The 27,761-nt window shown below is 43.6% G+C and overlaps 1 protein-coding gene across 1 annotated transcript; it reads right to left on the reverse strand.

Annotated features, from left to right (window-relative positions):
- Window positions 1-214: 214 nt before the first annotated feature.
- On the reverse strand, window positions 215-7,507 carry C6H9orf152 (chromosome 6 C9orf152 homolog). Its single transcript, XM_033858392.2, has 2 exons — window positions 6,083-7,507; window positions 215-2,449 (listed from the first exon to the last, which is right to left on the reverse strand). The coding sequence occupies exons 1-2, from the start codon at window positions 6,273-6,275 to the stop codon at window positions 1,938-1,940; spliced, it is 705 nt and encodes a 234-aa protein (XP_033714283.1). The 5' UTR covers window positions 6,276-7,507; the 3' UTR covers window positions 215-1,937.
- Between the last annotated feature and the right edge of the window lie 20,254 nt (window positions 7,508-27,761).

Consider the following 27,761-nt stretch of genomic DNA (forward strand, 5'->3'; position numbering starts at 1 on the left):
GGCCGTAATTTCCCCTGACATTGCCTCTTAACATGACCATCCACTCATTCTCCATAGAACGACCAGAGTCATCTGGTTGAACTGCAAATCCAATCATTTTGGTCTCATATGTAAATCCGTTAATGGCTACTTATTGTATTCAAAATAAAATCTAATATTGTACTATGACCTGGCCCCTCTCTACCTGTGTTAGCCATCAGTTCTGCTCATCCATATTTCCATTCCTTCTCTCCTTGTGGGCACATGAAATGAATGCACTTCCTCATACCCTTGAAGTGGAGATATGCCCGTGTTACTTGCTTTGGACAATGAAACATAAGCAAAGTGATTTGAGAGCCAGGATGTGACTTTTAATGCACTTTCTTCTGCTACAGTGATTAGGGAAACCAGTATTGATATGGTGGTGCCACAAGACTGAAGCAGCTTGAATTGTTAGTAACAATGTAGGAGAGCTGCCCTGGAAGTTTGCCCAAATCCACAGTGGAATTTTCATGAGTGGGGAAAAAAAAAGCTGCTGTGTGAGGTTTGGGAGTTGTTTGTTACTCAGCAAAACATAGCCTATCCTGATTGATACACTGTAGAAAGAGGAGTTACTTCTGGGAAGCCTCTTTAAAACAAAAACAAAGGAAAAGTTTTTTCAGAAAATTTCCTTGTTTTTCATTAGACTATTAAAAAAAATTAACAACTGGCTCTTATTAATTATTCACAAAAGGAATCACAGTGAATCCCCAAATTGGAGGGAATTTCGGGGATGGCCCAAGGAGAAGGCACATACATATTTTGACAGGAAATGACACTCCTAGGTAACATCTCTCGATGTGGGTGGGCAAGACTGGATCACCATGGGAACAAAAGGACGATGTGGGTAAAACTTTAGAGAGAGAGAATCTGGCATGAGGAAAAGTCACTTTAGGTGTGTTTATTAAAGTTAAACATTAACCAGGTAAGATAATTTCTTCCCCACCACCCAAGTAATACCTGCTTCACTTTGTCTTTGGTTTAAAATATACCAGGAAGGATCTGAATGATTCAAATTTGGCTGAAAAGGGAGCAACTTTTGAGGAACACATACTTTCCAAGCAGGAACATTTCTTTATCTTCTTCTTTCAGGCTTCTATTACTATATATCTTCAATGATGGGCAGTGTTTAATTTGGAGAGAGAGAGAGAGAGATTGAGGAAGGGAAGAAGAGAGCAAATAGGAGAAAAGGGAGGGAGGGAGGAAGGAAGGAAGGACGGAAAGGACGGTGAGAGAAGGATGAAAGGAAATAAATCTATAATGAGACCGGAATGTGCAGTCTCAATGAGAGGGGAGAGATGACCAACCCTTCCTAAAGACACTTAAACACACAGAACAGTAGGTGTCCTTGTTTTGACCCTTTTTACCCAGGGTGACCATACTTTGGGAGGCTCAAGGTAAAATGGTGTGGTCACTACCAGTGAATGTAGAGACTTGTGAGCTGGTCTCCAGGCATAGCGACCAGAAAAAGGAAATTCTCAGAGCCCCTCTCTTCTCCAGAACATGTGAGAAATCCTCAGAAGTTACTGAAAACAAGATGGCCCACGCCTGTCGACTCTAGGGCACTGCAAAGGCATCCCCTGGCTAGGGTCTCTGTCTTACGTTTCAAAATTCTCTAGTTCTAAGGACTGAGTCGATGTCCATAGCAATGTCGTCTTATATAAGCAGAATGGGGCTGCACTGATCAGACAGCACTCTTTCATCCTGAGCTGTGAGCAGTCTGGTCTGGGCAACCTCTCTTTTTTTTTTTTTTGAAGGACAAGTCTACGTGCCCACTGCAAAGTTCACGTCCCACCATCCCGACGATGGATGTAGTCCAGTTCTGCTCCCAGCTAGAGGCCCTAGCTGTGCCTCTGCCTCCTAAGTTCTTAGGTGAGGCCATAGGTGGCCTCAAGGTTGAGACCTTTGGGTGGAAACCTTCAGGCTGGGCCATATAAGCCCAGGTTCCGGGCCGCCTGGGAGATCCTGGGAGTTTTCCTCTGGGGAAATGGATAGTGAGCTGGTCTTCCAGACCTGTGTGGCTTCTTTATGGGAGGAGGGCCCTGAGCGCCAATGTTTAAGCCAGATCCCACTGCCTTTGTTTGGGTATCGCCCACCTGACACTCATGCTGGGCTGCCTCTGGGATCGTGCTTCCTTGCTGAGTCATCTGAGTGTCTTCAAACAAGCCTGGGAGCCTTTGCTCAGCCCCCATGAACTTGTCCTTGTGCTTTACTTGATGACTGGTTTCCTGGTGGAAGGTTTGGACCAAGCGGTGCATCTCTAGGTGCGTGTGCCACGGGGACTCGGGGGCCTGGAAACAGCCTCTGTCAGCCTCCTCCAGCGTCTCCTCTGCCTCAGGATCCGCCTCTTCTAGGGACAGTGAATGCCTTCTCTCCTTGTTAATCCAAACAGCACTGACCACGGCCTCAGCAGGAGCAGGCATGTTCCCTCCTGAGAAAGCAAGGCACCAGCAGGGTCACCACTGCAAAGTACATGGGTGGCTCTCATTTTGGGGGTCTCAGAGCTTTCAAGCTGAAGGAAGGACATGCCAAATACATCAGGAGGCCAGGTACCCAACACACTGCATTATCTCTAACACACACAAATACACACACACACACATTCATGCGCAATTATTCATTTATTCAACAAATATTTATTAGGCCCTTGTAATGTGTCAGGCATTATTTATTCTAGGTCTTGGGAATACAGTAATGAACACTGAGACAAAATCTACCTCTTCATGATGTGGTCTAGTGGAGTAGAAAAAGAATAAGCAAATAAACATACTATAATAAAGTTGCTGGTGGTAATCGATGCTATGGAAAAAAACATTCGAGTGTGATAGAATTCAATAGGAGACTTCAGATGTTGACTGCAGTGAGGGAGTGAACCCTAGGAAGAACTAGGGAACTCGCATTTCAGACTAAAAGAATAACGGGGACCAAGGGCACAACATGTGTTCACCCACATTGTGATTCACATATACTGGCCAGTGGAAAGGGTTATTCTTAACTTACAGGGTTTTGTGTTGTGGGATTCTGATAACGGGTTTAGCACCCAAAGCAGAGGAGAGGGGAACTGTGTTTTGAGGCAGTTCCTTTTGGAGGACTGGTCTTTATCTTTCTGAACCATAGCCACTGTTCTGGGAACATGTTTGCCGCACCTACTGCTTCCCTGAACTGGCTTCAGGGATGAGAAGGCAGACCGATGTCTTTCTTCCTTCTCAGGGACATCTTTTTGCCACCTTGTGGAACATGATAGTTTCTTGTCAACTCTTGGTGGCATTGAGGGTTAGAGAAATGACTGAAAGGCATTTTCCTATAGAAAGGAGACCTGTGGCCAGCCTGGAATTCCCTCTGAAATGCAGTGAAGCTCCCTTGAGCATTCTGACGTTTGTCCCTGCTGGAGGCCCCTAGGTGACAGAGTACATGGTGTGAGTGGAGAGATGGTGTTGAAGGAATAAAGCCAGAAGGAAGCCCTTGAACTCTAGTGCTAGGAATCCAGAACACCTGCCACTGCGTCTCTAGAACCTAAATTCATTCCATAACACTAAGGATGAAGAAAGCTAATTCCAGAGGGCTTCCTTCCATTAATCAGCTCCCAGAGCACGTGCCCTTCCAGATACAACCCAGTGTCTTAAGACACTGAGATCTAGTTTTAGTGGGAGCCAATCTCAATGGCCACTCTGTCTTCCTGAGTCTCTGCTATGCTGGACACGGAGGATCCCTAAACTCCCTCTACTTGCTTGGCTTCCTGGCATTAATATCTCCTGGTTTTCTCCTATCATTTAAGAAAAATGAACTGTGGTAAGACACACAACATACAACTTACCGTCTTAGCCATTTTGAAGTGTACAGTTCAATAGTGTTAAGTCCATTCACATTGTCGTGCAACCGATCTCCAGAACTTTTTCATCTTTTTCAAACTGACACTATACCCGTTAAACAACAACTCTTCATCTCCCCCACCCTGGCAAGCACCGTTCTACTTTCTGTCTCTGAATCTGACTACTCCAGGTACCTCATATGAGGAGATCATCACAGCACTTGTCTTTTTGTAACTGGCTTATTTCACTTAGCATATGTCCTCAAGGTTCATGTAGGTTCATCCAAGAGTCAGCATGTGTGAATTCCCTTTTTCGGGCTAATATTCGTCTGCTACCATTTTGACTACTATCTTCCCTGACTTTTCCTCTGCTTGTCCCTTCAGTATTTGAGTATTGTAGAACTCTAACTGTCATCCCTGCCTCTTATCAATTTACACATTGGTCCTCCACAATTTCATCCGTGCCCATGGCTTCAACTACTACCAATATGCTGATGACCCTCAGTCTATATCTCCAGCCCACATTTCTCTCCTGAGATCCAGGCTGGTTGGAAGTTTTACAGACAACTCCCTCAAATGCAGCATATTCACAAACAAATTCATCTTTTCCTAATCAGAAATCTTTTTCTCCTATATTCTCTATCTCAGTGAATGGTACCACCATCCAGCCTGTGGCTAATGTGCAGGCAAAATCGCTTTTTTGCCCCCTCCCCCAGCATCATTTTCACCTCAATTTTGTAATCTTACTCTGATTTCTCCCTGGAGAACCACCTTATTCCTCACACCCAGTCCAAGTGCTTCAAGTGTCCTTCTCACTCAGACTGGTGTGACGTAACGAGCTGGTCCTCAGCCAATTAGCACAGAAAGCCCTAAGGAGCTTTATACGTATGAATTTATTTAGTTCCCATTCCCAGCTGAAAGGCGAGGAAGCTGAGTGACAGAGTAACGTACATGACTCGTTCAAATCTGCACAGAGCTACTCAGTGGCAGAGCTGGGACTCAGGTTCAGGCCCTTCTCCAGAGACCAAGTACAGGAACACTCCATCAGACAGCACACTACTTCTCACAGTTAGAGCAACAATGTGGGCTTGCAAACTGCTAGAAATGCCCTGAAAGACTCTGACTGAGCCTGCGGGTGAGCAGTCTTCCCTGGGGAAGCAGAGCCTGAGCACTCCCCCTCGCATTACCCTGTTGTAACTCATGATGTAACTCATGTCCATGACGCAACTCATCAAGTGGTGACCACGGAGGAGGGAGGTTTGAGTTCTAGGAGGCAGGAGAAAGGGGCAGCGGGGAGGGGTGGGGCAGGGGTGGTCAATTCTACGGGGCGTGCTGAGTTTGAGGTGTCTTTGGGGACATACCCATCACATGTATGGGTGAGTCTGAACCACAGGTGTGTTAAATCTGCGTTCATTCGATACAAGTTTAATTAATGCTCGCTGAGTAACTGAATGAGTGAATACCCTTGAGGATGGAATAGGGCTTTAGGAAACTCCCAGCTTCTGCCCTGCAGAGAGAGGGGGCTATTCGGCTGAACCAGTTCAGTTCAAATGGACCCCACTCACTGGCAACAGCCCAAGTTGTGAGAGGTGGGTGCCTTTACCCCAAGGCAGTGCCCTTCCTGTCCCAGACAGTGAGGACCCTCTGGCCCCTGGTTCCTTCCCAGACTTGCCGAGAGTGGGGTGGGCTGCTCGGTGAGTCCTGAACTGTATAAACAGCCACAGAAGTTCCCAGAGCACAGCCCTGACCTTTCAGGGGGTCTTCCTACCTCTCTTGACTTGCCCTCTCGGTTAGAGGATGAAGGGCCGGGACTCGACCATCGCTTGCTTTCTGAGCCCTGTGCTCCTAACTTCCTCCTGGAATAAGTCTGAGTTCCCAGAGGGAGGAGGCTGCTCCCCTGGAGGCGGGGCTTCTGTGTCTTAAGCCCCCTCCCCAGCTGCTGTTTGAGGGGGTGCAGAGCTCGCTCCGGGAGCCTGGGTGCCTCCTGGGTCCCTGAGCCCTGCGTTTCCTCTGGCCAGCGCTCAAGCTGTTGGGAACATCACGTGTCCTCTCTCCCCGGCAGCGGGCTGCCTGCCGGCTGCCGGCTTGAGGCCCCAGCGGAACGGCCCTGCACAGGCCAGCCCGCCTCCCTGCCCTTCCCCACCAGGAGGCCAGCAGAGCCCTGGCCCTGCGCTGCCCACGGCTCAGCCACCCATTCTGCCCACAGCCAGGCCCTCGTGCCCTTCCCTTCTGCCCCCAGCACCTGCCCAGCCTTACCTTTCGGGAGCACCACCACGTGGGCCTGGGCCTTCTGTTGCCGTCTCAGGCCTGCATACTGCGCTCGCAGGAGCTGCATGCTGAGCAGGGGCCCCTTCCCTGGGGCCTGAGTCCCAGAGCCGTCGGCCATGAAGGGAGACCCCAGCTGCCAGAAGTGGGGCAGGGTAGGGCATGGGCAGGGCAACCCCTTCATCCGGTTCCGGGAGCAAAGCAAACACTGATGGGCAGGGCTGGTGGGGGAGGTGGTAGGGCTCAGGGAGAGGAGGGGGGAGAGGGAAGTGAGGAGAAAGGTGGAAAGATCTGGAGAAGAGCAAGGGAGGGAGAGCCAGAAATTGGGGGAAGGAGAAGGGTGGGAGTGGGCGGGAAGGAGAAGGAAAAGTTGGAGGGGGAGGAGGGAAGGAAGGGGTGCAAAGAGGGGATTAAGAATGGAGGAAGGAGGTGATAGCTGCGGGGGATGAATGGGGGGAGAGAAGAGTGAGCACGGGGTGGGGGGCAGCAGGAGGAGGGAGGGGTCAGGGAGGGAGTGAAAGTGAGAAATTGATGGGCAGGGAGTGAGGGGAGGAGCCGGGGACAGAGAGAAGGACAAGCAGAGCTGCTTGGAGCCTTTTGGGGTCCAAGGAGTATCCTATTCCAGGTCCTTCACTGCTTGATCCGAAAGTGTAGAATACGATTCCAGGAGCTACAGTGAAGCTTCCTGTTTCCTGGCAGAGCTGGAGCTAGTGCTGGGGGATGCCAAGTGCCCGCCTTGGTTCACACCCCTTGGAGCTAGTGCTGGGGGATGCCAAGTGCCCGCCTTGGTTCACACCCCTTGGAGCTAGTGCTGGGGGATGCCAAGTGCCCGCTTTGGTTCACACCCCTTGGAACTGGAACAGGATGTTTGTCAGCAAACCTGCCTGTTCGGTTGGCAGTTAGAAAAGGAGCTGGAGCCTCAGGAATATGCACCAGCATCCGGGCAGAGGGAGACCCAGTAGCAAAGGTACCCCTGAGACCTCCACTCACCGCCCAGTGTGCAACTCAGGAGAAAGCCCAGCCCCAAAGTCACTGCGGGGACAGAGCCAGGGGAGCCCTGGCCTCTAGCCAGCCCCACCTCTTTGACATTTGACGTAGGCTCTGTGGTCTCAGCATTTCCCAACCAGTTAAGTTGGTGTTTATCTTACCCACAGCTACATGCGCTCTCCCCCTCTGCTTGCTAGCCCCACCATGTCTATAACCGCTTTGAATCCTAAACCCTCTCTCTTACACCAGCTTCAGCCTATCCTGGCTCCATTTGGCGGATTAAGTTTTCTATCTTCTCCTAACATAATTACCCAAAATATCTACAGAGGCAGTGGAAACAGTAGTAGCTGAATTTAGGAGACATCTTGGAGAATAACGGGATGGTATTTAGCCATAGGACATTGGATGAGAGATGGAGGGTGAAAGTCTGTTGGGTGTTATACGCCGTATACATATATGCTATATACTTTGTTGGGTGGTATGTACTGCTGTAATAAGGTACTGCAAATTGGTTGGCTTAAACAACAGAAATTCATTGTCTTAGAGTTCTGAAGGCTGCAAGTCCAAGGTCAAGGTGTCAGCAAGGTTGGTTCCTTCTGGGCATTGCAGAGGGAATCTGTTCCGTGCCTCTCACTTTTCTTGTGGTTTGCGAGCAACCTTTGGCTTTCCCTGGTTTGTAAAAGCATCACCTGATCTTTGCCTTTATATTCACATGGTGTTCTCCCTGTGTGCATGTCTCTGTGCCCAAATTTCCCCTTTTTATAAGGACACTAGTCATATTGGATTAGGATCCACTCTAATGACCTCATCTTAAGTCAACTATTTATATCTGCAATGATCCTATTTCCAAACAAGGTCACATATGAGGTACTAGGTTTAGGACTTCAACATATGGATTTGGGCGGGGGGACACAATTTAACCCATATCAGGTAGGGAAATGGTAGTTCCAGTCACAGAGATGGCACAGGAGAGAAGATTGGGGCAAGGGAGAGGAGGAGGGATTTATTTTAGATGTTATGTTTGAGGTACCTATGATTGTTGGGTCATCAGGAGGGAGTTAGAAGCTTGGTAGAGAGAGGCAGATGTCATTGTTTGTGAGAATGATACAGTTCATTATTGGAAAAGTTTTATCATTAGATAGTCACGCATATAGAGAATTGAGAGATGGTCCAAAGTTGCTTTCTTTTCCCTTTTCAGTCCCCACTAGCTTGTTCAAGTTCATGTTTAATGGGCAGAAGAGTGGTCTCCTCCATGCACTTCTACTTTCTTCTTTCTCCTTTCTTGTCCCAGCATCTAACTTCTTCCTCTTGGCATCTGGTCCATCATTATGTTCTAACTACTGAGAGAGGGGATGAATGGTCTAGGCTAGTGGGGATTCTACAAGACTACTTTTTAACATAACTTCTGTGCCACTATTTAAAAAAAAAACAGACTCTCTTTCCCCCACCTCCTCAAGACCTCTGCAGTTATCCTGGCTTGGGTTGGGTAGGGCTCCATTAGTGGGAGGGTATATACTCCAGGAAGAGGGTTATGAAGGTGAAAATGTTCACCCTACTGTATAAGAATTGAAGTCTTCAGTCCATATGTGTCAGCTGAAGTCTTAGAATTGAATGAAATTTCCAATTTAGGAGGATATTTCAAGATACCAAGCTCTAGGAAGACCAATATTTAAGGGGCAGGCAGAAGTAAGAAGGTAATGTTGAAAACAGAAGAAGTGAAATCAAAATGATAGGAGGAGAAACAGTGAAGAGGGGCATCCCAGACTGTAAGGAAGGAAAGAAATGTCGCAGAAGAGCCAGACTGGCCAAAAGGGGGAGACAGAATCTCTTGATTACCTTCCTGCCCTATAGAATGGTATCTGAGAAATATACACAAAAGACTGGTTCTCAATCTGGCCACACATTCAGACCACCTTGGGAGTTTTATTTATTATTTTTTAATTAATTATTTTTTGGGCTGTGTTGGGTTTTCGTTGCTCGGTGTGGGCTTTCTCTACTTGCGGCAAGTGGGGGCTACTCTTCGTTGCAGTGCGTGGGCTTCTCATTGCGGTGGCTTCTCTTGTTGTAGCGCATGGGCTCTAGGCGTGTAGGCTTCAGTAGTTGTGGCATGCAGGCTCAGTAGTTGTGGCTCGCGGGCTCAAGAGCGCAGGCTCAGTAGTTGTGGTGCACAGGCTTAGTTGCTCTGTGACCTGTGGGATCTTCCCGGACCAGAGCTCGAACCCGTGTCCCCTGCATTGGCCCGTGGATTCTTAACCACTGCACCACCAGGGAAGTCCCACCTTGGGAGTTTTAAAAGAAACACCCATGCTTGAGTACCTCCCCTAAATATTCTGAGTCACGTAGTCTGGGGTGGTATCTGGAGATTGGTATGTGTCTAACGTTCTCTACTGCTCTAGAGAGCCAGCTGCCCAGATTTCTGAGTCCCTGGGTCTCTGGTTGAGAGATAAATGGTGGGAAATAGCCCGAGCTTCTTCATCCTTTTTTTTTTTTTTATCAGAGAGCCTCTCTAGCATGAGCTGAAGACAATAGGGACCCCTCCATTCTAGTCCAGTTGCATCTGCCATCAAATTGGACTCAATTTCTACTATATTTGGCATTTCTTTATCAGTCTTCATCTTTTAATATTGATAGTTATCCCGCTCTATGGTTGTATCTTTGTAGGTATTCTGATGAGAATCAGGAGAGGCTACCAACTGCTGGTTGCCTGACTTTTGGAAGCTTAAATTCCTTCTTTAATTCATATGGTTCCTCTCTCTCTTTTAATACCCAAATCTTTAATCTATTTGGAATTGATTTTAGTGTGAGAGTTTCAGATAAAGCATGAATCTAGCTATTTTTCCTCCAAATAATTGTCCAGTTGCACAGTAGCACTTATTGAATAAACTTCCCTTTCCTTATGTTGCAATTACAGTAATAATAGTGTAAGAAAACATTGGCAATGGTATCCCATTCCAGAGAGTCTTCTGAAATAAATGAAAAATGTTATTGAGCTGGAGCCCTTCCTGAAAAATGATGACGGCTGCCACTGAAAGGACATGCCTTATTATTCGGGAGGACTCACCAGGGAAGCAAGGAATAAGCTTGCTCAGGGTTCCAGACACCAGAAAGGGATGAGATGCCCTGTTATTTGAAGAAATATTTTCTTTTTTCCGTATGGTTTAAACTGTACTGAACCTGAAAATGAAAGTCTGTGTTGAGAGGTAAGCATGTGTTTAATCTAACAGGGTCAGTAAAGAAAGGAACCACTTTCCCTGCAGCTCTCATGGGAGCTTATAGTAAAGGAAATTAGACCTAGAGGATCCAAGTCCACTCCTGTTCAAGGGACCCAGCTCTTCTATAAGAATTGCGTGACAAAGGTGTCACTTAATCACTAGGGCACTATTCCAGAGAGAATCACTCAGACCGGAAGCACTATAAAGGCCAATCATTGGTGGGCGGAGATTCAGACACTTGAAGAAGCCCATACGGGAGATGGTTGGCGAGCCAAAGGCCAGGAGAGCCAGGTATGTGTGGGGGTGTGTGAGCAACAGGAGTGGATCCTGTCCTGATGAAGGACTTAAGTTTTGAGTTCTTTCCACTGGAGACTCCAGGGAAGGCTTAAGATACACTGATCTTTACCTTTTCCTCTTCTCTATAATGATTTCACTCTGAAATCATCCCACCTCTACCGCTTAGTGATATAGCCTTAGAAAGACAAAAAGGGCAAGATGGTGAGGGATGGGAGGCCTTCCTGGGATGTCTTCTTGCTGGTTCCAGTGAGGAGGGGCCTCATCCTGTTAAGTAGACTGTGAATTGGGGTTCCACGTGGACAGTGTCCACAGGAGACCCAGGTGTGATGGGAAAGGACTCAGGATGTCGAAGAGTGCTCCAGGGCAGACAGACTCCTAAGTTCAAGGTTCTCGGCCTTATGGAATGAGAGAGATTCCTCTCTGAAAAAGGCAAGTGTGTGCCAGACCTGTGAAAACAATAGTTTCATTCACTGAGCCCAGACAACTGTGGGCCATGTATGTGCTAATCACTCCATGTACATAATCAATTTTTTTGTGGGATAAAATGTACATAACATGAAATTTACCATTTGAACCATTTTAAGAGTACAGTTCAGTGGCATTGAGGAGAGTCACAGTGCTGTACAACCATCACCGCTCTGTATTTTCAGAACCCTTCATTGTCCCAACCAGAAACTCCGCACCCGTTAAACAGTCATAACCCTTCATTCCTTTTCACCCCCCCACCCCCAGTTCCTGGTAACCTCTATTCTACTTTGTCTCTATGGACTTGCCTACTTTGGGTACTTCCTGTAAGTGGAATCATACAATATTTTTCCCTTTGTGTCTGGATTATTTCTCTTAGCATGATGTTTTCAAGGTTCATCCGTGTTGGAGCATGTATCAGTACGTCATTCCTTTTTATGGATGAATAATATTCTGTGGTATGAATATAACACATTTTGTTTATCCATTTGTCCATGGATAGACATTCGGCTTGTTTCCATAGTTGGCTATTGTGAATAATACTGCTATGAAAATGGGTACACAAGTATGTGTGTGAATCCTTGCTTTCAGTTCTTTTGGATATATATCTAGGAGAGGAATTGCTAGGTCATATGGTAAATCTATGTTTAACTTTTTGAAGAACTTGTATGTAATCAAATTTAATCCCCCTTGAGAACAACGTGAGAGAGGCAACATTATCATCCTTTCTCCTTCACCTTTTATATTGAATTCATCTCTAGCCCAGGTAGTTCCAACTCTGAAATATATCCCAAACCTGTACTCTTGTCTGCACCTCCCCCAGCACCATCTTAGTCTCAGTTGTCCTCGTTTCTTTCGCCAAGACCCCTGCAACAGCCTCCTAACTGGCTCTGTGCTTCTATACCGTGCTCTCCCATCTATTCTCTTCTCAGTGATCGGTGTTCTCCTGAAGGCCCAAAGCAAATTGACTTACGCCTTCCCCCCTAGTTAAAATCCTTCAGTGGCTTCCCAACGCCCTCGAACTAACATTCAAGTCTTTCTCATGGCCTATGAGGTTGTGCATGTCCTGGGTCTGTCTCACCACACCAGTCTCCTGGTTGACTTTCCTCTTGCTCCCTACATTCTAGACCAGATTTCCTACAAATACGTTACAGGTGTGCCCAAGATTGAGCCCCACAGACCCCAGGGCAGTTGCCTCCAACCACAAAGAGCTCATCCACTTACTCCAATGGCCCATACAAAGAGTATCATCTTCTAGGTGGGCCACAGTGTGAACAAGGGGAGAAAGTTCTCTCGCCACGTTAGCCTTCTCTCATTTTCTTGAATGCCCCCCACGTCTGTTCCTCCTTGGAGCTTTGCTGTGTGCTGTTCTCTCCGTCTTCTAAAATACTCCTTTGCTTACCCTCATCTCCGTCCCCATTTTCATGGCATGATCACCATTTGCAACACCTGCTTCTCACCTAGATAACTTGCAATCAACTTCAATTTTCAGTTTAAGAGAAGGCTTAAGAGTTAGGAGCATAGACTATGGAGCCAGACTATGTGGGTTTGTATCCTATCTTCCCTACTCTTGGCAGTGTGCCTTTGGGCTAGCTACTTAACTTCACTGTGTTTGCAGGTAAACCAATTCCCAAAGACAGGGAGGCAGTATGAGCTGAGTAAACAACCAAAACAAAGTTCGCCTAGCATCGTCTCCACAGACTAGGCTTTGTGGCAGTATTGCACCTGGATTCATTTAATCTGCACAGTAATTATATGTGGTTAGATGCCATGTTATTATCATCATCATTTCCATTTTCCACATGGGGAACTTGAGGCTTGGTGAGGGTAGATGACTTACTGGTAAGTGGCTTAGGCAAGAGCAAGACTTTCCAATTCCAGATACTCAAACCTCAGAGCATCATTGCTGTATTTCAGTTGTATACAGAGTAATATATTGGAATGTCATTTGCCTGGGAACAGTGAAGTCCTGCCCTCCAGTATTGTCAGGATCCAGTTGTAGACAACGGATCCCACTCTGGCTAAGTCAAGCAGAACGAGATTTCACATGAGGAATTGGGTGCTTATAAAATGGCTAGAAAAGCAGAAAGAGTAATTTTAGCCCTCCAAGCCACTCTACCCTTGTAACAAATTATGTTTTCCAAGGACGGCATAAACAATATCTTCCATCCTACATGCTCTTTTGCAATTGAGTTTGCCACTCCCTCATCAAGAGATGGAGTCTGAATCTTCACCCTCATGAACCTGGATTAGTTGTGTGACATCATTTGACCAACAGAGCGTGGTAGAAGTGATGCTATGCCTGTTCTTGTCATAACCCGTAGCTTCTGGTGACTTTGGCTTCCTGCTTTTTGGAATGCTTGCCCTTGGGTGCTCCTTCTTTAAGCCCAAAGACCATGCTGTGAACATCCCAAGCAACATGGAAAAGCTGCATAAGCTGCATGTAGGTGCTTCAGTCAACATTGCCAGGTGAACTCCCAGCCAATAGCCAGTATCAACTGCCGGCCATGTGAGTGAGCCCCCTGGACATCCAGCCGAGTCGAGCCTTCAGATAACTGCAGCCCAGCCAACGTCTAAATGTAATTTCATGAGAGACCCCAATGGAGAATTGCTTACCTGAGCCCAGTAAATGCATGAGTAATAATATTAAGTAGTTGTTTTAATTCACTAACTTTGGGGGTGGTTCATTACACAGCAGTAGATAACCAGAACAATCCTGACTCTGAATATGGTATCACTGTTGCTCAAACTACTGAACTGGGAAAACACCTGCTAAATTAGGAAGCTGCCAGGACAACTTCTAGACTTCAAGTCAGACCATCTCTTCCATGAACCACACTTACAAAATGGATGCATGCATTCTGCCTCTCTGCCAATAAAAATTCTTGAAAATGCATCTGATGGGTGGAACCCAAAGCACGTATACTAGGTGAAGAGAATCCTAGCTGCAAGGAAGGGAATGTAGGGAAATGTAGTTGTTTCAAAGCTTCCCAGGCTTTGTAAGATAACAGAGGACTGACATGGATGTTGAGAAAAGCAATCCACAGTATGAGGCACCCATCGTTATTCCTAAATGACTAAGCAATTTCAAGACTCAGGAAAATAAAAAGAATGCTTTTTAAATGTATGTTGCATAATTCAGACTCTCTTTTCACCCGAGATATCTTTTGCATTCATTATTCCATAGACCACTGGGGCACAGTTCATCACACTAGATTATTACAGTGTTCAAAGAAATCTTATCAGTATCTGAGTATTTATATCCCTCTGGGAGTTTTTTTTAAATCTTTGCTGTCTTTTTAGTAAATACAAAGAGCAGTTGAAACAAATGATAGTGTTTTGATGCTAGGTTATATTTTAACCAAAAGAATGTAGACGTCTTGGTAGGGTTCGCCAAAATATTCACTGGAATATTTTACAGTCTTCAAGTACTGGTACAATTTATTTTTTAATGTGTATTTTTTATTGAGGTAAAACTCACATAGCATAAAACTCATATTTTAAACTTTTTAAAAATGAACAATCTAATGGCATTTAGTACATTCACAATGTTGTACAACCATTACCTCTATCTGCTTACAAAACATTTCATCACCCCAAACAGAAACCCCATACCCACTGAGTGACTCTCCCTTCCCCTATATCCCTGTTTCCTCCCGATCACTAAACGGCTTTCTGTCTCTAAGGATTCTCCTCTCCTGGATATTTCATGAAAATGGAACCATACAATATGTATGGTGCCTGGCTTCTTTCATTCAGCATAACGTTTTCAAAGTTCATCCATGCCGTAGCCTGTATCAGCACTTCCTTCCTTTCATGGTTGAACAATATTCCATTGTATGAATACATCACTTTTGTTTATCCATTCGTCTGCTGATGGACATTTTGGCTATTGCGAATAGCACTATTTTGAATAGTATTGCTATGAATATCAGTGAACAGGTTTTTCTTTGAATAGCTCTTTTCAGTCCCTTTGGGTACTCTACCTAGGAGTAGAATCGCTGAGTCATAGGGTTGTAGCGTGTTGTTTTCATCGCAAAACTTCCTTGGCTGAAACTGTTGCATTTTTTTTTAAAACCTGTTGAAAGGATGCTTTAATACTGTCTAAAACTATCTCCAATAAAAACAATACACTCTACTCCTGTAGTCTCTCCTGAAAGAGAAAGCTCAGTTCAAGATTTGTCACAGCGATACACTTTCAGTTTAGAACTCTTATTGTTTTAGATATTTACAACCTTCACAAAGTACATAATTGTATACTGAAATTTTGCCATATCTTTAGAATATAGTATTTGGGGCAAGGGGAAATACAGTTTTTAAAGTTAGAACCTAAGTCATTGTTAACATTTAAGTCAATGGCTTTAAGTTTATATACATTTCTAAAAGAACAAAGTACAAAACCAGATTGGCTTAATTCTTCAGCAGTTTACTTATTCTACTTTTCACCATTAAACAGAAACACTTTGATAGTTAAAGTTATCGTTGATCAACTGCTTGTGAGGACTATTCCTTCTGAAGATTATTCTGTAAAACTACATCCTAATTAGAATGGTATTGGGGTTCAAATACAACCAGCTGAATTTTATGAATGACACTACTTTTTAAAAAAATATTTATTGAGCACCTCTTTTTTAAAATAAATTTATTTATTTTTGGCTGCGTTGGGTCTTCGCTGCTGCGTGCGGGCTTCTCTTGTTGCAGAGCATGGGCTCCGGGTGTGCGGGCTTCAGTAGTTGTGGCACACAGGCTCGGCAGCCGTGGTGCACGTGCCCAGTGCTCTGTGGCATGTGGGATCCTCCCAGACCAGGACTCGAACCTGCGTCCCCTGCATTAGCAGGTGGACTCCCAACCACTGCACCACCAGGGAAGCCCGACACTACTTTTTTTTTTTTTTTTTCTGCGTTGGGTCTTCGTTGCTGCGTTGGGTCTTTGTTGCTGCGTGCGGGCTTTCTCTAATTACAGCAAGTGGGGGCTACTCCTCGTTGCAGTGCGCGGGCTTCTCATTGCAGTGGCTTCTCTTGTTGCGTAGCACAGGCTCTAGGCGTGCAGTCTTCAGTAGTTGTGGCTCATGGGCTTCAGTAGTTGTGGCTCGCGGGCTCAAGAGCGCAGGCTCAGTAGTTGTGGCGCACAGGCTTAGTTGCTCCGTGCATGTGGGATCTTCCCTGACCAGGGCTCGAACCCCTGTCCCCTGCATTGGCAGGCGGATTCTTACCACTGTGCCACCAGGGAAGTCCCCCAACACTACTTTTGAGTGTACTAACAAGTGTTTAGAACAGTGTGCTTTTGAGGATTACTTATTTTTAATTCACATATTGAAATCTTGAACCACAAAAACGATGATGAGGAAAAAAACGTGCCAGAGCTATCTGGCTTCACAATGGTTATGACAGAAAAGTATAGTCAGCAGTTTCTTCCCAAATGAAAAGGTCATCAGTGGGGAAGAAAAACCTTTGAAGGGTATCTTCAGTGGAATTTGGAACTTCCCTCACCTATCTTAGCAACTGCCTCCTATAGCAAGTTGCCTTGTGAAAGCGCCTTTCATATAAAAGAATAAAAGAATAAGTTCCTTTAGAAAGGCTACAATGGAGAGAGGACTAACTAGGCCAGTGTTAGAAAATCTGCATCTGTCCCCGAGATCCTGAGCAGACCTCAGCAGCTTCCTCTTCTGCAATGCAAGAGGTCTGCACCGTCTGACACAACTTCTGGCTCTGTGTTTTCATCAAAGGCCACCAAGGAAGGAAACATGCCTTTTAACCTCATAACATGAAGGCATTTTTATAACTATTTTATGTATTGGTTTGATCTTCAGTTTAGTTCAGCAGTGTTCTACGTGAAACACCCAGTGCACCTCATATGTTACAAATATTCAAAAAACATGAGCTTGGTGATGACAATTCAAAAGAAGTCATATCCAAGTAACTGATGTGAAGAGACTCAGAAAATAAATCATTTGAGAATATTCTTTACGCCTTTAAAACAAAAAATAAGTATAATTTTATTTCAAGAAAGTATTTAGCATTTCAAGGGGAGAATGACTAATTGGTAGTGCTGGTATTTATTTTCTTTTCACATTGAAACTTGGAAAACAAGGTTATAAGTTAAACTCAACCTCTTTATTATAAAAGTCTTTATTTAGTCACCTAAGTTTATTTTTACAACAAAGCACTTTTAATGTAATTTAAAACACACATGCTTTGATTGAAGAGTGACTGTGAATGGATCCAGTTTTCTTCCAGCTGTGATGACAACTTTGTCATTTCTTCTAGAAATACAGGCTCTGCAGGAAGCATTTTAAGGTGAACTTTTAAAACAACGCAAGCTATCCCTGGGCTGGCTGTGATTTATGTCATAGCATGTTCTGCCTATGTTTTCCTCTAAGAGTTTTATAGTGTCTGCCCTTACATTTAGATCTTATATCTATTTTCAGTTTATTTTTGTGTATGGTGTTGGAAGTGTTCTAATTTCATTCTTTTACATGTAGCTGTCCAGTTTTCCCAGCACCACTTATTGAAGAGGCTATCTTTTCTCCATTGTATACTCTTGCCTCCTTTGTCAAAGATAAGGTGACAATATGTGTATGGGTTTATCTCTGGGCTTTCTATCCTGTTCCATTGTTATCTATTTCTGTTTTTGTGCCAGTACCATACTGTCTTGATTACTGTAGCTTTGTAGTATAGTCTGAAGTCAGGAGCCTGATTCTGCCAGCTCCGTTTCTCTTTCTCAAGATTGCTTTGGCTATTCAGGGTCTTTTGTGTTTCCATACAAATTGTGAAATTTTTTGTTCTAGTTCTGTGAAAAACGCCAGTGGTAGTTTGATAGGGATTGCATTGAATCTGTAGATTGTTTTGGGTATTATAGTGATTTTCACAAAGTTGATTGTTCCAATCCAGAACATGGTATATCTCTCCACCTGTTTGTATCGTCTTTAATTTTTTTCATCACTGTCTTATAGTTTTCTGCATACAGGTCTTTTGTCTCCTTAGCTAGGTTTATTCCTAGGTATTTTATTCTTTTTGTTGCAATGGTAAATGGGAGTGTTTCCTTAATTTCTCTTTCAGATTTTTCGTTGTTAGTGTATAGGAATGCAAGAGATTTCTGTGCATTAATTTTGTACCCTGCTACTCTACCAAATTCATTGATGAGCTCTAGTAGTTATCTGGTAGCATCTTTAGGATTCTCTACATATAGTATCATGTCATGTGCAAACAGTGACAGTTTTACTTCTTCTTTTCTGATTTGGATTCCTTTTCTTTTTCTCCTCTGATTGCTGTGGCTAAAACTTCCAAAACTATGTTGAATAATAGTGGTGAGAGTGGGCAACCTTGTTAGAGGAAATGGTTTCAGTTTTTCACCACTGAGAACGATGTTGGCTGTGGCTTTGTCATATATGGCCATTATTATGTTGAGGTAGGTTCCCTCTATGCCTACTTTCTGGAGGATTTTTATCATAAATGGGTGTTGAATTTTGTTGAAAGCTGTTTCTACATCTACTGAGATTATCATATGGTTTTTATCCTTCAATTTGTTAATATGGTGTATCACATTGATTGATTTGCGTATATTGAAGAATCCTTGCATTCCTGGGATAAACCCCACTTGATCATGGTGTATGATCCTTTTAATGTGCTATTGGATTATGTTGGCTAGTATTTTGTTTAGGATTTTTGCATCTATGTTCATCAGTGATATTGGCTTGTAGTTTTCTTTTTTTGTGATATCTTTGTCTGGTTTTGGTATCAGAATGAGTTTGGGAGTGTTCCTCCCTCTGCTATATTTTGGAAGAGTTTGAGAAGGATAGGTGTTACATCTTCTCTAAATGTTTGATAGAATTCACCTATGAAGCCATCTGGTCCTCGGCTTCTGTTTGTTGGAAGATTTTTAATCACAGTCTCAATTTCAGTGCTTGTGATTGGTCTGTTTATATTTTCTATTTCTTCCTGGTTCAGTCTTGGAAGGTTGTGCTTTTCTAAGAATTTGTCCATTTCTTCCAGGTTGTACATTTTATTGGCATGTAGTTGCTTCTCTTAATCACTCATGATCCTTTGTATTTCTGCAGTGTCAGTTGTTACTTCTTTATCATTTCTAATTCTATTGATTTGAGTCTTCTCCCTTTTTTTCTTGATGAGTCTGGCTAATGGTTTATCAATTTTGTTTATCTTCTCAAAGAACCAGCTTTTAGTTTTATTGATCTTTGCTCTTGTTTCCTTCATTTCTTTTTCACTTATTTCTGATCTGATCTTTATGATTTCTTTCCTTCTGCTAACTTTGAGTTTTTTGGTTCTTCTTTCTCTAGTTGCTTTAGGTGTAAGGTTAGGTTGTTTATTTGAGATGTTTCTTGTTTCTTGAGGTAAGAGTGTATTGCCATAAGCTTCCCCCTTAGAACTGCTTTTGCTGCATCCTATAGGTTTTGTGTCATCGTGTTTTCATTGTCATTTGCCGCTAGGTATTTTTTGATTTCCTCTTTGATTTCTTCAGTGATCTCTTGGTTATTTAGTAGCGTATTGTTTAGCCTCCATGTGTTTGTATTTTTTACAGTTTTTTTTTCCTGTAGTTGATATCTAGTCTCATAGTGTTGTGGTCAGAAAACATACTTGGTATGATTTCAGTTTTCTTAAATTTACCAAGGCTTGATTTGTGACCCAAGTTATGGTCTATTCTGGAGAATGTTCCATGAGCACTTGAGAAGAAAGTGTATTCTGTTGTTTTTGGATGGAATGCCCTATAAAAATCAATTAAGTCCATCTTATTTAATGTGTCATTTAAAGCTTGTGTTCCCTTATTTATTTTTATTTTTGATGGCCTGTCCATTGGTGAAAGTGGGGTGTTAAAGTCCCCTCCTATTATTGCATTACTGTCGATTTCCCCTTTTATGGCTGTTAACATTTGCCTTATGTATTGAGGTGCTCTTATGTTGGGTGCATAAATATTTACAATTGTTATATCTTCTTCTTGGATTGATCCCTTGATCATTATGTAGTGTCCTTCTTTGTCTCTTGTAATAGTCTTTATTTTAAAGTCTATTTTGTCTGATGTGAGAATTGATACTCCAGCTTTCTTTTGATTTCCATTTGCATGGCATATCTTTTTCCATCCCCTCACTTTCAGTCTGTATGTCCCTAGATCTGAAGTGGGTCTCTTGTAGACAGTATATATATGGGTCTTGTTTTTGCATCCATTCAGCCAATCTATGTCTCTTGGTTGGAGCATTTAATCCATTTACATTTAAGGTAATTATTGATAGTATGTTCCTATTACCATTTTCTTAATTGTTTTGGGTTGTTTTTTGTAGGTTTTTTCCTTCTCTTGTGTTTCCTGCCTAGAGAAGTTCCTTTAGCATTTGTTGTAAAGCTGGTTTGGTAGTGCTGAATTCTCTTAAATTTTGCTTGTCTGTAAAGGTTTTAATTTTTCCATTGAATCTGAATGTGATCCTTGCTGGGTAGAGTAATCTTGGTTGTAGCGTTTTCCCTCTCATCACTTTAAATATGTCCTGCCACTCCCTGCTGGCTTGCAGAGTTTCTGCTGAAAGATCAGCTGTTAACCGTATGGGGATTCCCTTGCATGTTATTTGTTGTTTTTCCCTTGCTGCCTTTAATATTTTTTTCTTTGTATTTAATTTTTAATAGTTTGATTAATGTGTGTCTTGGTGCATTTCTCCTTGGATTTATCCTGTATGGGACTCTCTGCACTTTCTGGACTTGATTGACTATTTCCTTTCCCATGTTAGGGAAGTTTTCAACTATAATCTCTTCATATATTTTCTCAGAACCTTTCTTTTTCTCTTCTTCTTCTGGGACCCCTATAATTCAAATGCTGGTGCATTTAATCTTGTCCCAGAAGTCTCTGAGAGTGTCCTCAATTCTTTTCACTCTTTTTTCTTTTCTGCTCTGCAGTAGTTATTTCCACTATTTTATCTTCCAGGTCACTTATCCATTCTTCTGCCTCAGTTATTCTGGTATTGATTTCTTCTAGAGAATTTTTTTTTTTTTTTTGCAGTACGCATGGGCCTCTCACTGTTGTGGCCTCTCCTGTTGTGGAGCACAGGCTCTGGATGCGCAGGCTCAGTGGCCATAGCTCACGGGCCCAGCTACTCCACGGCACGTGGGATCTTCCCAGACCGGGGCACGAACCTGTGTCCCCTGCATCGGCAGGCGGACTCTCAACCACTGTGCCACCAGGGAAGCCCTAGAGAATTTTTAATTTCATTTCTTGTGTTGTTCATCATTGTTTGCTCTTTAGTTCTTCTAGGTCCTTATTAAACGTTTCTTTTATTTTCTCCATTCTATTTCCAAGATTTTGGATCATCTTTACTCTCATTACTCTGAATTCTTTTTCAGGTAGACTGCCTATTTCCTCTTCATTTGTTTGGTCTGGTGGGTTTTTACTTTGCTCCTTTATCTGCTGCATATTTCTCTGTCTTCTCATTTTGTTTTACTTACTGTGTTTGGGGTTTCCTCTTCGCAGGCTGCAGGTTCATAGTTCCCGTTGTTTTTTGTGTCTGCTCTCAGTGGGTGAGGTTGGTTCAGTGGGTTGTGTAGGCTTCCTGGTGGAGGGGTCTGGTGCCTGTGTTCTGATTTGTGGGGCTGGATCTTGTCTTTCTGGTGGACAGGGCCACAGCTGGTGGTGTGTTTTGGGGTGTCTGTGAACTTAGTATGATTTTAGGCAGCCTCTGTGCTCATGGGTGGGGTTGTGTTCCTGTCTTGCTAGTTGTTTGGCATGGAGTGTCCAGCACTGGAGCTTGCTGGCCACTGGGTGGAGCTGGGTCTTAGCATTGAGATGGAGCTCTCTGGGAGAGCTCTTGCCGATTGATATTACGTGGAGCTGGGAGGCCTCTGGTGGTCCAATGTCCTGAACTCGGCTCTCCCACCTCAGAGTCTCAGGCCTGACACCAGGCCGGAGCACCAAGACCCTGTCAGCCATGCGGCATGGCCTCTGCTGACCCCTTAGTCCCTCCAGTTCACTGTACTTCAGCTACACCTGACATCTTTCAGGTCCTCAACCACATTTAATTCTTTTCCACTTTAGAGACTGTGTACTTGCTGTTCCCTCGTTGTTCAGTGGCCACCAACTGGATCCTTAGTTTCATTTACCTTCTTAGAAAACGCATTTTGTTGTTCACAAAGAGAACAGGAGGGCCATGAGGAAATGTGTCACTTCTTCTAACCGGGCTCCCGGCACTGGAATCCCTGCCTCGCCCCACAGGCGCGTGGCCGAGGGGGGCGCGGGCATGTGCCGGCGTTTGGGGCGGGCCTTCTGCTCCTAGGGGTCTGGGGAACACCGGGAAAGGCCGGCCATGCGCGTTCACAAGTCAAGGTTTGCACCTCGCCTGCCTGTGCTGCATTTGGCTTTTCTGTTGATATGTCAGGAGCTCTGCCCTACAGCAGACTGATCTTTGCATGTTAGTTGGTTTGTGTTTGGTTTTTTGGAAAGCAGACTATAGTTTATAATTCTTCATCACGTAATGACAAAATAACTACCTGTCTAGAAAATGATTTTGGGAGGCAAGGACATTTTCTGATGTCTTTGTCCTTCTTTTCCCAACACTGTTATTTCAAATGGATTAAAAGTTCATTATGAAAAATGCACAAAACTTTTCCTAAATTTGTTCTGATGTGGCCTGTCAGGATTATTACTGTTGCTGGGGGTGCATTCCTCCCGCTACACCTCTTGAGCTCTTGTGGCTGAATTAATAATAAAACTGACACAAGACAGATTACCAGGAGAAAAAGGAAGAAGTTAGTGTGGACAGAGGTCTCATAGAAATGGGACCTAAGAAGTGGCAAAGCAGGCACCTTTTCTACTTTTTAGACAAAGAAACAATAAATTTGTGAGGAATTGACAGGACAAAGAAATTTAGGTTTGGGGTGCTCAATTAGTGAATAAACTAAACAGAGTTTGGGCTTCAGGTACTAAATTAAGGAAGTAACAGGGTTTGTTTATGCAGGCTTCTTGACCTGAATTCCTGTCTCTGGTGATAAAGGTATCTTTCTACCTCCAGCTGCAGGGAGTATACCTTTCACATGAGAGATTTATTTCCTGCTTTCAGGGTGACAGAGAGGAGGGTCAGAGTATCCCTCTTGCATTGGCCATTTCTTAAATAACTTTAATTAAAAATAATCATTATGCCACTGTAGCATATTTTGGGGTGGTCTACTCTGGGCCCCAACATTACCTATGCAATTACCACTTAATGTAATGATTGTATAAAATCATTAAGTGAATTGTAGACGCAGTGTAGTGATTATGTGCCTGGAGTCTACAGCCAGAGTACCTGGGTTTGAATCCTGACTCTGCCACTTAATAGTTGTGAAATCTCATTTCTTAATCTTTCTGTGCTCAGTTTTCCCATCTGTACATGGGGCTAATAACAGCACCTTTGTAAAGATGTAAAGTCCTTGGACCAGTGCCTGGCATGAAGTCTGCACTATAAAAGCTTGTTGAATGCAGATTCACAAATTGGTCCAGATAATTACAACACCTTTAATCAAGATAATAAATAAATAGTACAAGTTCTTCTAAAGGAGGATGTTATGGATTTTAATTTTGACAATACCTATCACTCCCTGTAAAAGAACATTATTCCCCCAAAATATAACATACAAAGGCTATTGAAGGAACACTGTGGGACAATTACTTAATAATTAACTTTAAATACCTTAAAAGAGATATTATAAAATTAAAAAATTTTACTAATGACAAAACACCATGTACTATAATAATAACAGCCCCCACCTTTGCTTTTGAGGGCAAGATTCAATTCATTCAATATTTATTCTTTCAAAAAGTACTTATCGGGCTTCCCTGGTGGCGCAGTGGTTGGGAGTCCACCTGCCGATGCAGGGGACACGGGTTCGTGCCCCAGTCCGGGGAGATCCCACATGCCGTGGAGCAGCTATTCCTGTGAGCCATGGCCGCTGAGCCTGCGCGTCCGGAGCCTGTGCTCCGCAACGGGAGAGGCCACAACAGTGAGAGGCCCACGTACCGCAAAAAAAAAAAAAAAAAAAAAAAGTACTTATCAACTACAATGTTTCAGACTCACTAATCAGTATAGAATAGTAAACTAAGGACACCTTATCTTCATGGAATTTCCAATCCAGTGGTAGAGACAGAAATGAAAAACAAGTTAACAATTGTGTTATTACAATTTCTGAGAAGAACTAGGTGAAGAGAATACTACAAATAAATTACATAATGCGTATAAAGTGTTTAGGGGAGTTTCTGGTCCTTAGAATGCATACAATAAAAGTTATCTATGATTATTCATTATTCTAATAATTATTATAACTTATACAGTTTATTCACCTGTTTAAAAAAAATCCATCATCTTAAGTTGAAGTTTCCTGCCCTCTAGTGGGGACTTTGAGTCATAGCCACACAAGCAACTGAGAATCTCAGGTTAAGTGTTTTTGATGTTTCAGCAGCTGTTCAATGAGCTCTCCTGCTGGTTGGGATGCCCAGCACTGTGCTCGATAAGCCATGCAAGACGCTTGCCGGCCACAGGGCCCCGCATGCCCATAACTTCCTTCAGAGGGCCTCCTTGTGCATGCTTGGTGCCATGTGACCTCACCATCCTCCCTGGGCACCATCTATAACTAGTCAGTGGCCTGTGAAGTGGCCTGGGGTAAAAGCTCTACTGAATAAACCTCCCCATATAGGAGGGCGATAGGTCCAGCGAATCAGCCTCAAGGCAGATCAAGACAGAGCCAATTAATCTGCAGTCAAAGAAAAGAGATGGAAAGTATTTGAACCCTGAGGATGACAGTATCAGAGAGAAGAATCCCTGCTATTGACCAGCCAGGGCTGCCTCCCATCCCGAAGATATTGCAGTAGCCCCAGGCAAGTCCAGGTGAGGCTGTGACTGTTGCCTTTCTCCTATCTTCCCTGAACGTCTTTACTGTAACCCTGAGTTAACCCAGGTAGTTCCAGTGTTAAAGAACCTAACAAAGGTGCTTAAAATGAAAAAATTATTTATTTGGCTGCACCGGGTCCAAGTTGGGGCACGGGGGATCTTTAGTTGTGGCATGTGGGATCTAGTTCCCTGACCAGGGATCGAACCCGGGCCCCCTGCATTAGGAGCACGGAGTCTTAACCACTGGACCACTAGGGAAGTCCCAAAGAAGCTTTAAATATCCATCCCATTTCATCTTTGCAACCTCTTGAGAAACCGGTATTATCATCTCCCAGGGGCTCAGAGAAGTTGAGTTACTTACCCAAAGTCGCATAGCTAATAACTAGCAGCACAGAATTCACACCTTGCTATCAAAGTTCATGTTCACTCCACTACTCCATGATCCATATCCATGGTATTGAAACCTGACTTAAATGGAGATATGAGATTAGATGTTCTCCCACATTTTATTTTAGCAAAAGTCTCTTTTAAAAATAACTAGGTTAGGGCTTCCCTGGTGGCTCAGTGGTTAAGAATTCTCCTGCCAATGCAGGGGACACGGGTTTGAGCCCTGGTCCAGGAAGATCCCACATGCTGCAGAGCAACTAAGCCTGTGCACCACAACTACTGAGCCTGTGCTCTAGAGCCCGCAAGCCACAACTACTGAGCCTGCGTGCCACAACTACTGAAGCCTGTGTGCCTAGAGCCCGTGCTCCACAACAAGAGAAGCCACTGCATTGAGAAGCCCGCGCACCGCAATGATGAGTAGCCCCCGCTCGCCACAACTAGAGAAAACCCACGCACAGCAACGAAGACCCAATGCAGCCAAAAATAAATAAATAAATAAATATTTTAAAAAAAAACCAAAACAACTTGCTGGGGTACAGCCGAGGCCAAGAACCAATAAACTACTTTTTTTGCATTTAAATTTAAATTGTATTTATTTAATAAGTAATACTGTGCATAACGCAATATCCAAAAAACTTTTAAACAGTGAAATTTCCCTCCCACCCTTATCCTCCAGGCATCCTCCTCCCCAGAGGCAACTGGTACTTCTCATGACTAGGACTTTGGTATCAAATATACGTAAAAAAATTCTCTTCTCTCTCTCAAGACCTTGCTTATTTCAGTTAACAATATTGCATGGATCTCATTCCATGTTAGGACATAAAGGGTGTTCTCAGCTGCTTGACATTCTGTTTTATAAAATGTAGTACATTTCTTTAAAAAACAATCCTCTATTGACATTTGTGCTAATATGCACACCCCCCCCAAAGCATACAATTTCACATGTGTGCAAAAATAACTAGGCCGTGTACCTAGAAGTAGAATTGTTACTTTAAAAGGTATATGCAGTTAATAATCTTTGCTAAATTTTAACAAAAGGCCATGTAGAGATTGTGCTGCTTTCTATTCAAAACAACAGTAGTTATGAGATGGAACTATTTAAATGGCTGTTTGTCAAGCTACCTAGTTTTGGAGAAACTTTTTATTGTTCACACTCCTGGCACGTCTGTTTGCAGAGGTGCATTTCTATGGGAGCGAGGGGGATGTGGGGAGGCGGGGCATGAAAGAAGGGATCCACTGTAGGCCTGAGCTCTTGGCCCGATCTTTTTTTTTTTTTTTTAACATCTTTATTGGGGTATAATTGCTTTACAATGGTGTGTTAGTTTCTGCTTTATAACAAAGTGAATCAGTTATACATATACATATGTTCCCATATCGCTTCCCTCTTGCGTCTCCCTCCCTCCCACCCTCCCTATCCCACCCTTGGCCCGATCTTAACACAGGTGTGGCCTGGGCCCTCTGCACTGCTGACTGGACTCTTGATCTGTTACACATTCAGGGAAAAATAGCAAATCTAATTTCACAGACTTACAGTCGGAACTTTACCCACAGCTGTCCCACCTGTAAATTTTGCCCTTTCTTGTTACCCCGACTATGAGTTTCTGTTTAGGCTGTGTTATCCAAGTTGCAGGCCTCTGCTCTGTTGTTCACCCACACTGTGGATGTCTGAATAGCATGTTAATTTGTGCACAGATCCAGATGTGTGCACTAAACACCAAGGAAGGTCTCTGAAAGTCCTACCATTCTCTGCTTCTGTTTTTACCAAAGAGTTCAACTGCATCTGTTTTTTGTTTTGTTTTGTTTTTTGAATCCCAGGAGGTTTTGTTAACAGCCCCTGGGCTTACAGAAATCACCAAACATGAACTGGCCAGGTGAGAGTTGCTCAATTTGGCATAATTTTCCTATTGTTTTTTTTATGTTTAATTTGATTTTTTGATATTCTAATGGGCTCTTTTTGTGTTTTGGTGGATTTGGAAATGGGATGAGTCCAAGAACACAAGGGCATTTGAGGATTGGAGTCAGGTTAAACATTGGCTGAACCTTCAACCTCCTGGGAAGTTCTTTTTCCGTTCGTCCTGGGCTGCTTAGTTCTTTTCCCTCAGAAGCTCTGGGTGGAGATGGGCCTGGGCAGACTCCTTACTTCTTCACTGATGAATCATGAAGGAATAAGCCTTTTACGAGTCTCAACTTAGCTTCTGTGCCCCCAGATTTAGCCCAGATCTCTTGGGAGAGTGGACATTCCATTGAATGGTCAAAGGATAATGAGAGTAGCAATGAAATGGTCTCTGATTTAAAATGTAGATCCTTTGGGCCTTTAGGAAGTTTGTGACCATGAAAGAGAGAGAACCAGGTATCTATAGCTCTGACTTCTCCCTACCTGCCGTCTGTAGAAGCAAAACGCCATGGAATAAGAAACTGGAGAAAAGTTTTGGTCCATCCAGAAACTGGAATATGTGCTTTGCTTGAAGGCTAATTG

The sequence above is a fragment of the Tursiops truncatus genome, chromosome 6 (assembly GCF_011762595.2).
Source record: "Tursiops truncatus isolate mTurTru1 chromosome 6, mTurTru1.mat.Y, whole genome shotgun sequence".
Classification (NCBI taxonomy): Eukaryota; Metazoa; Chordata; class Mammalia; order Artiodactyla; family Delphinidae; genus Tursiops; species Tursiops truncatus.

Coding starts and splice junctions, on each gene's coding strand:
- C6H9orf152 (XM_033858392.2), bottom strand. CDS start 6,275: ATGAAGGGGTTGCCCTGCCCATGCCCTACCCTGCCCCACTTCTGGCAG. Junction 2,450..6,082: donor CGTGGTGGTGCTCCCGAAAG/GTAAGGCTGGGC, acceptor TTGCTTTCTCAG/GAGGGAACATGCCTGCTCCT.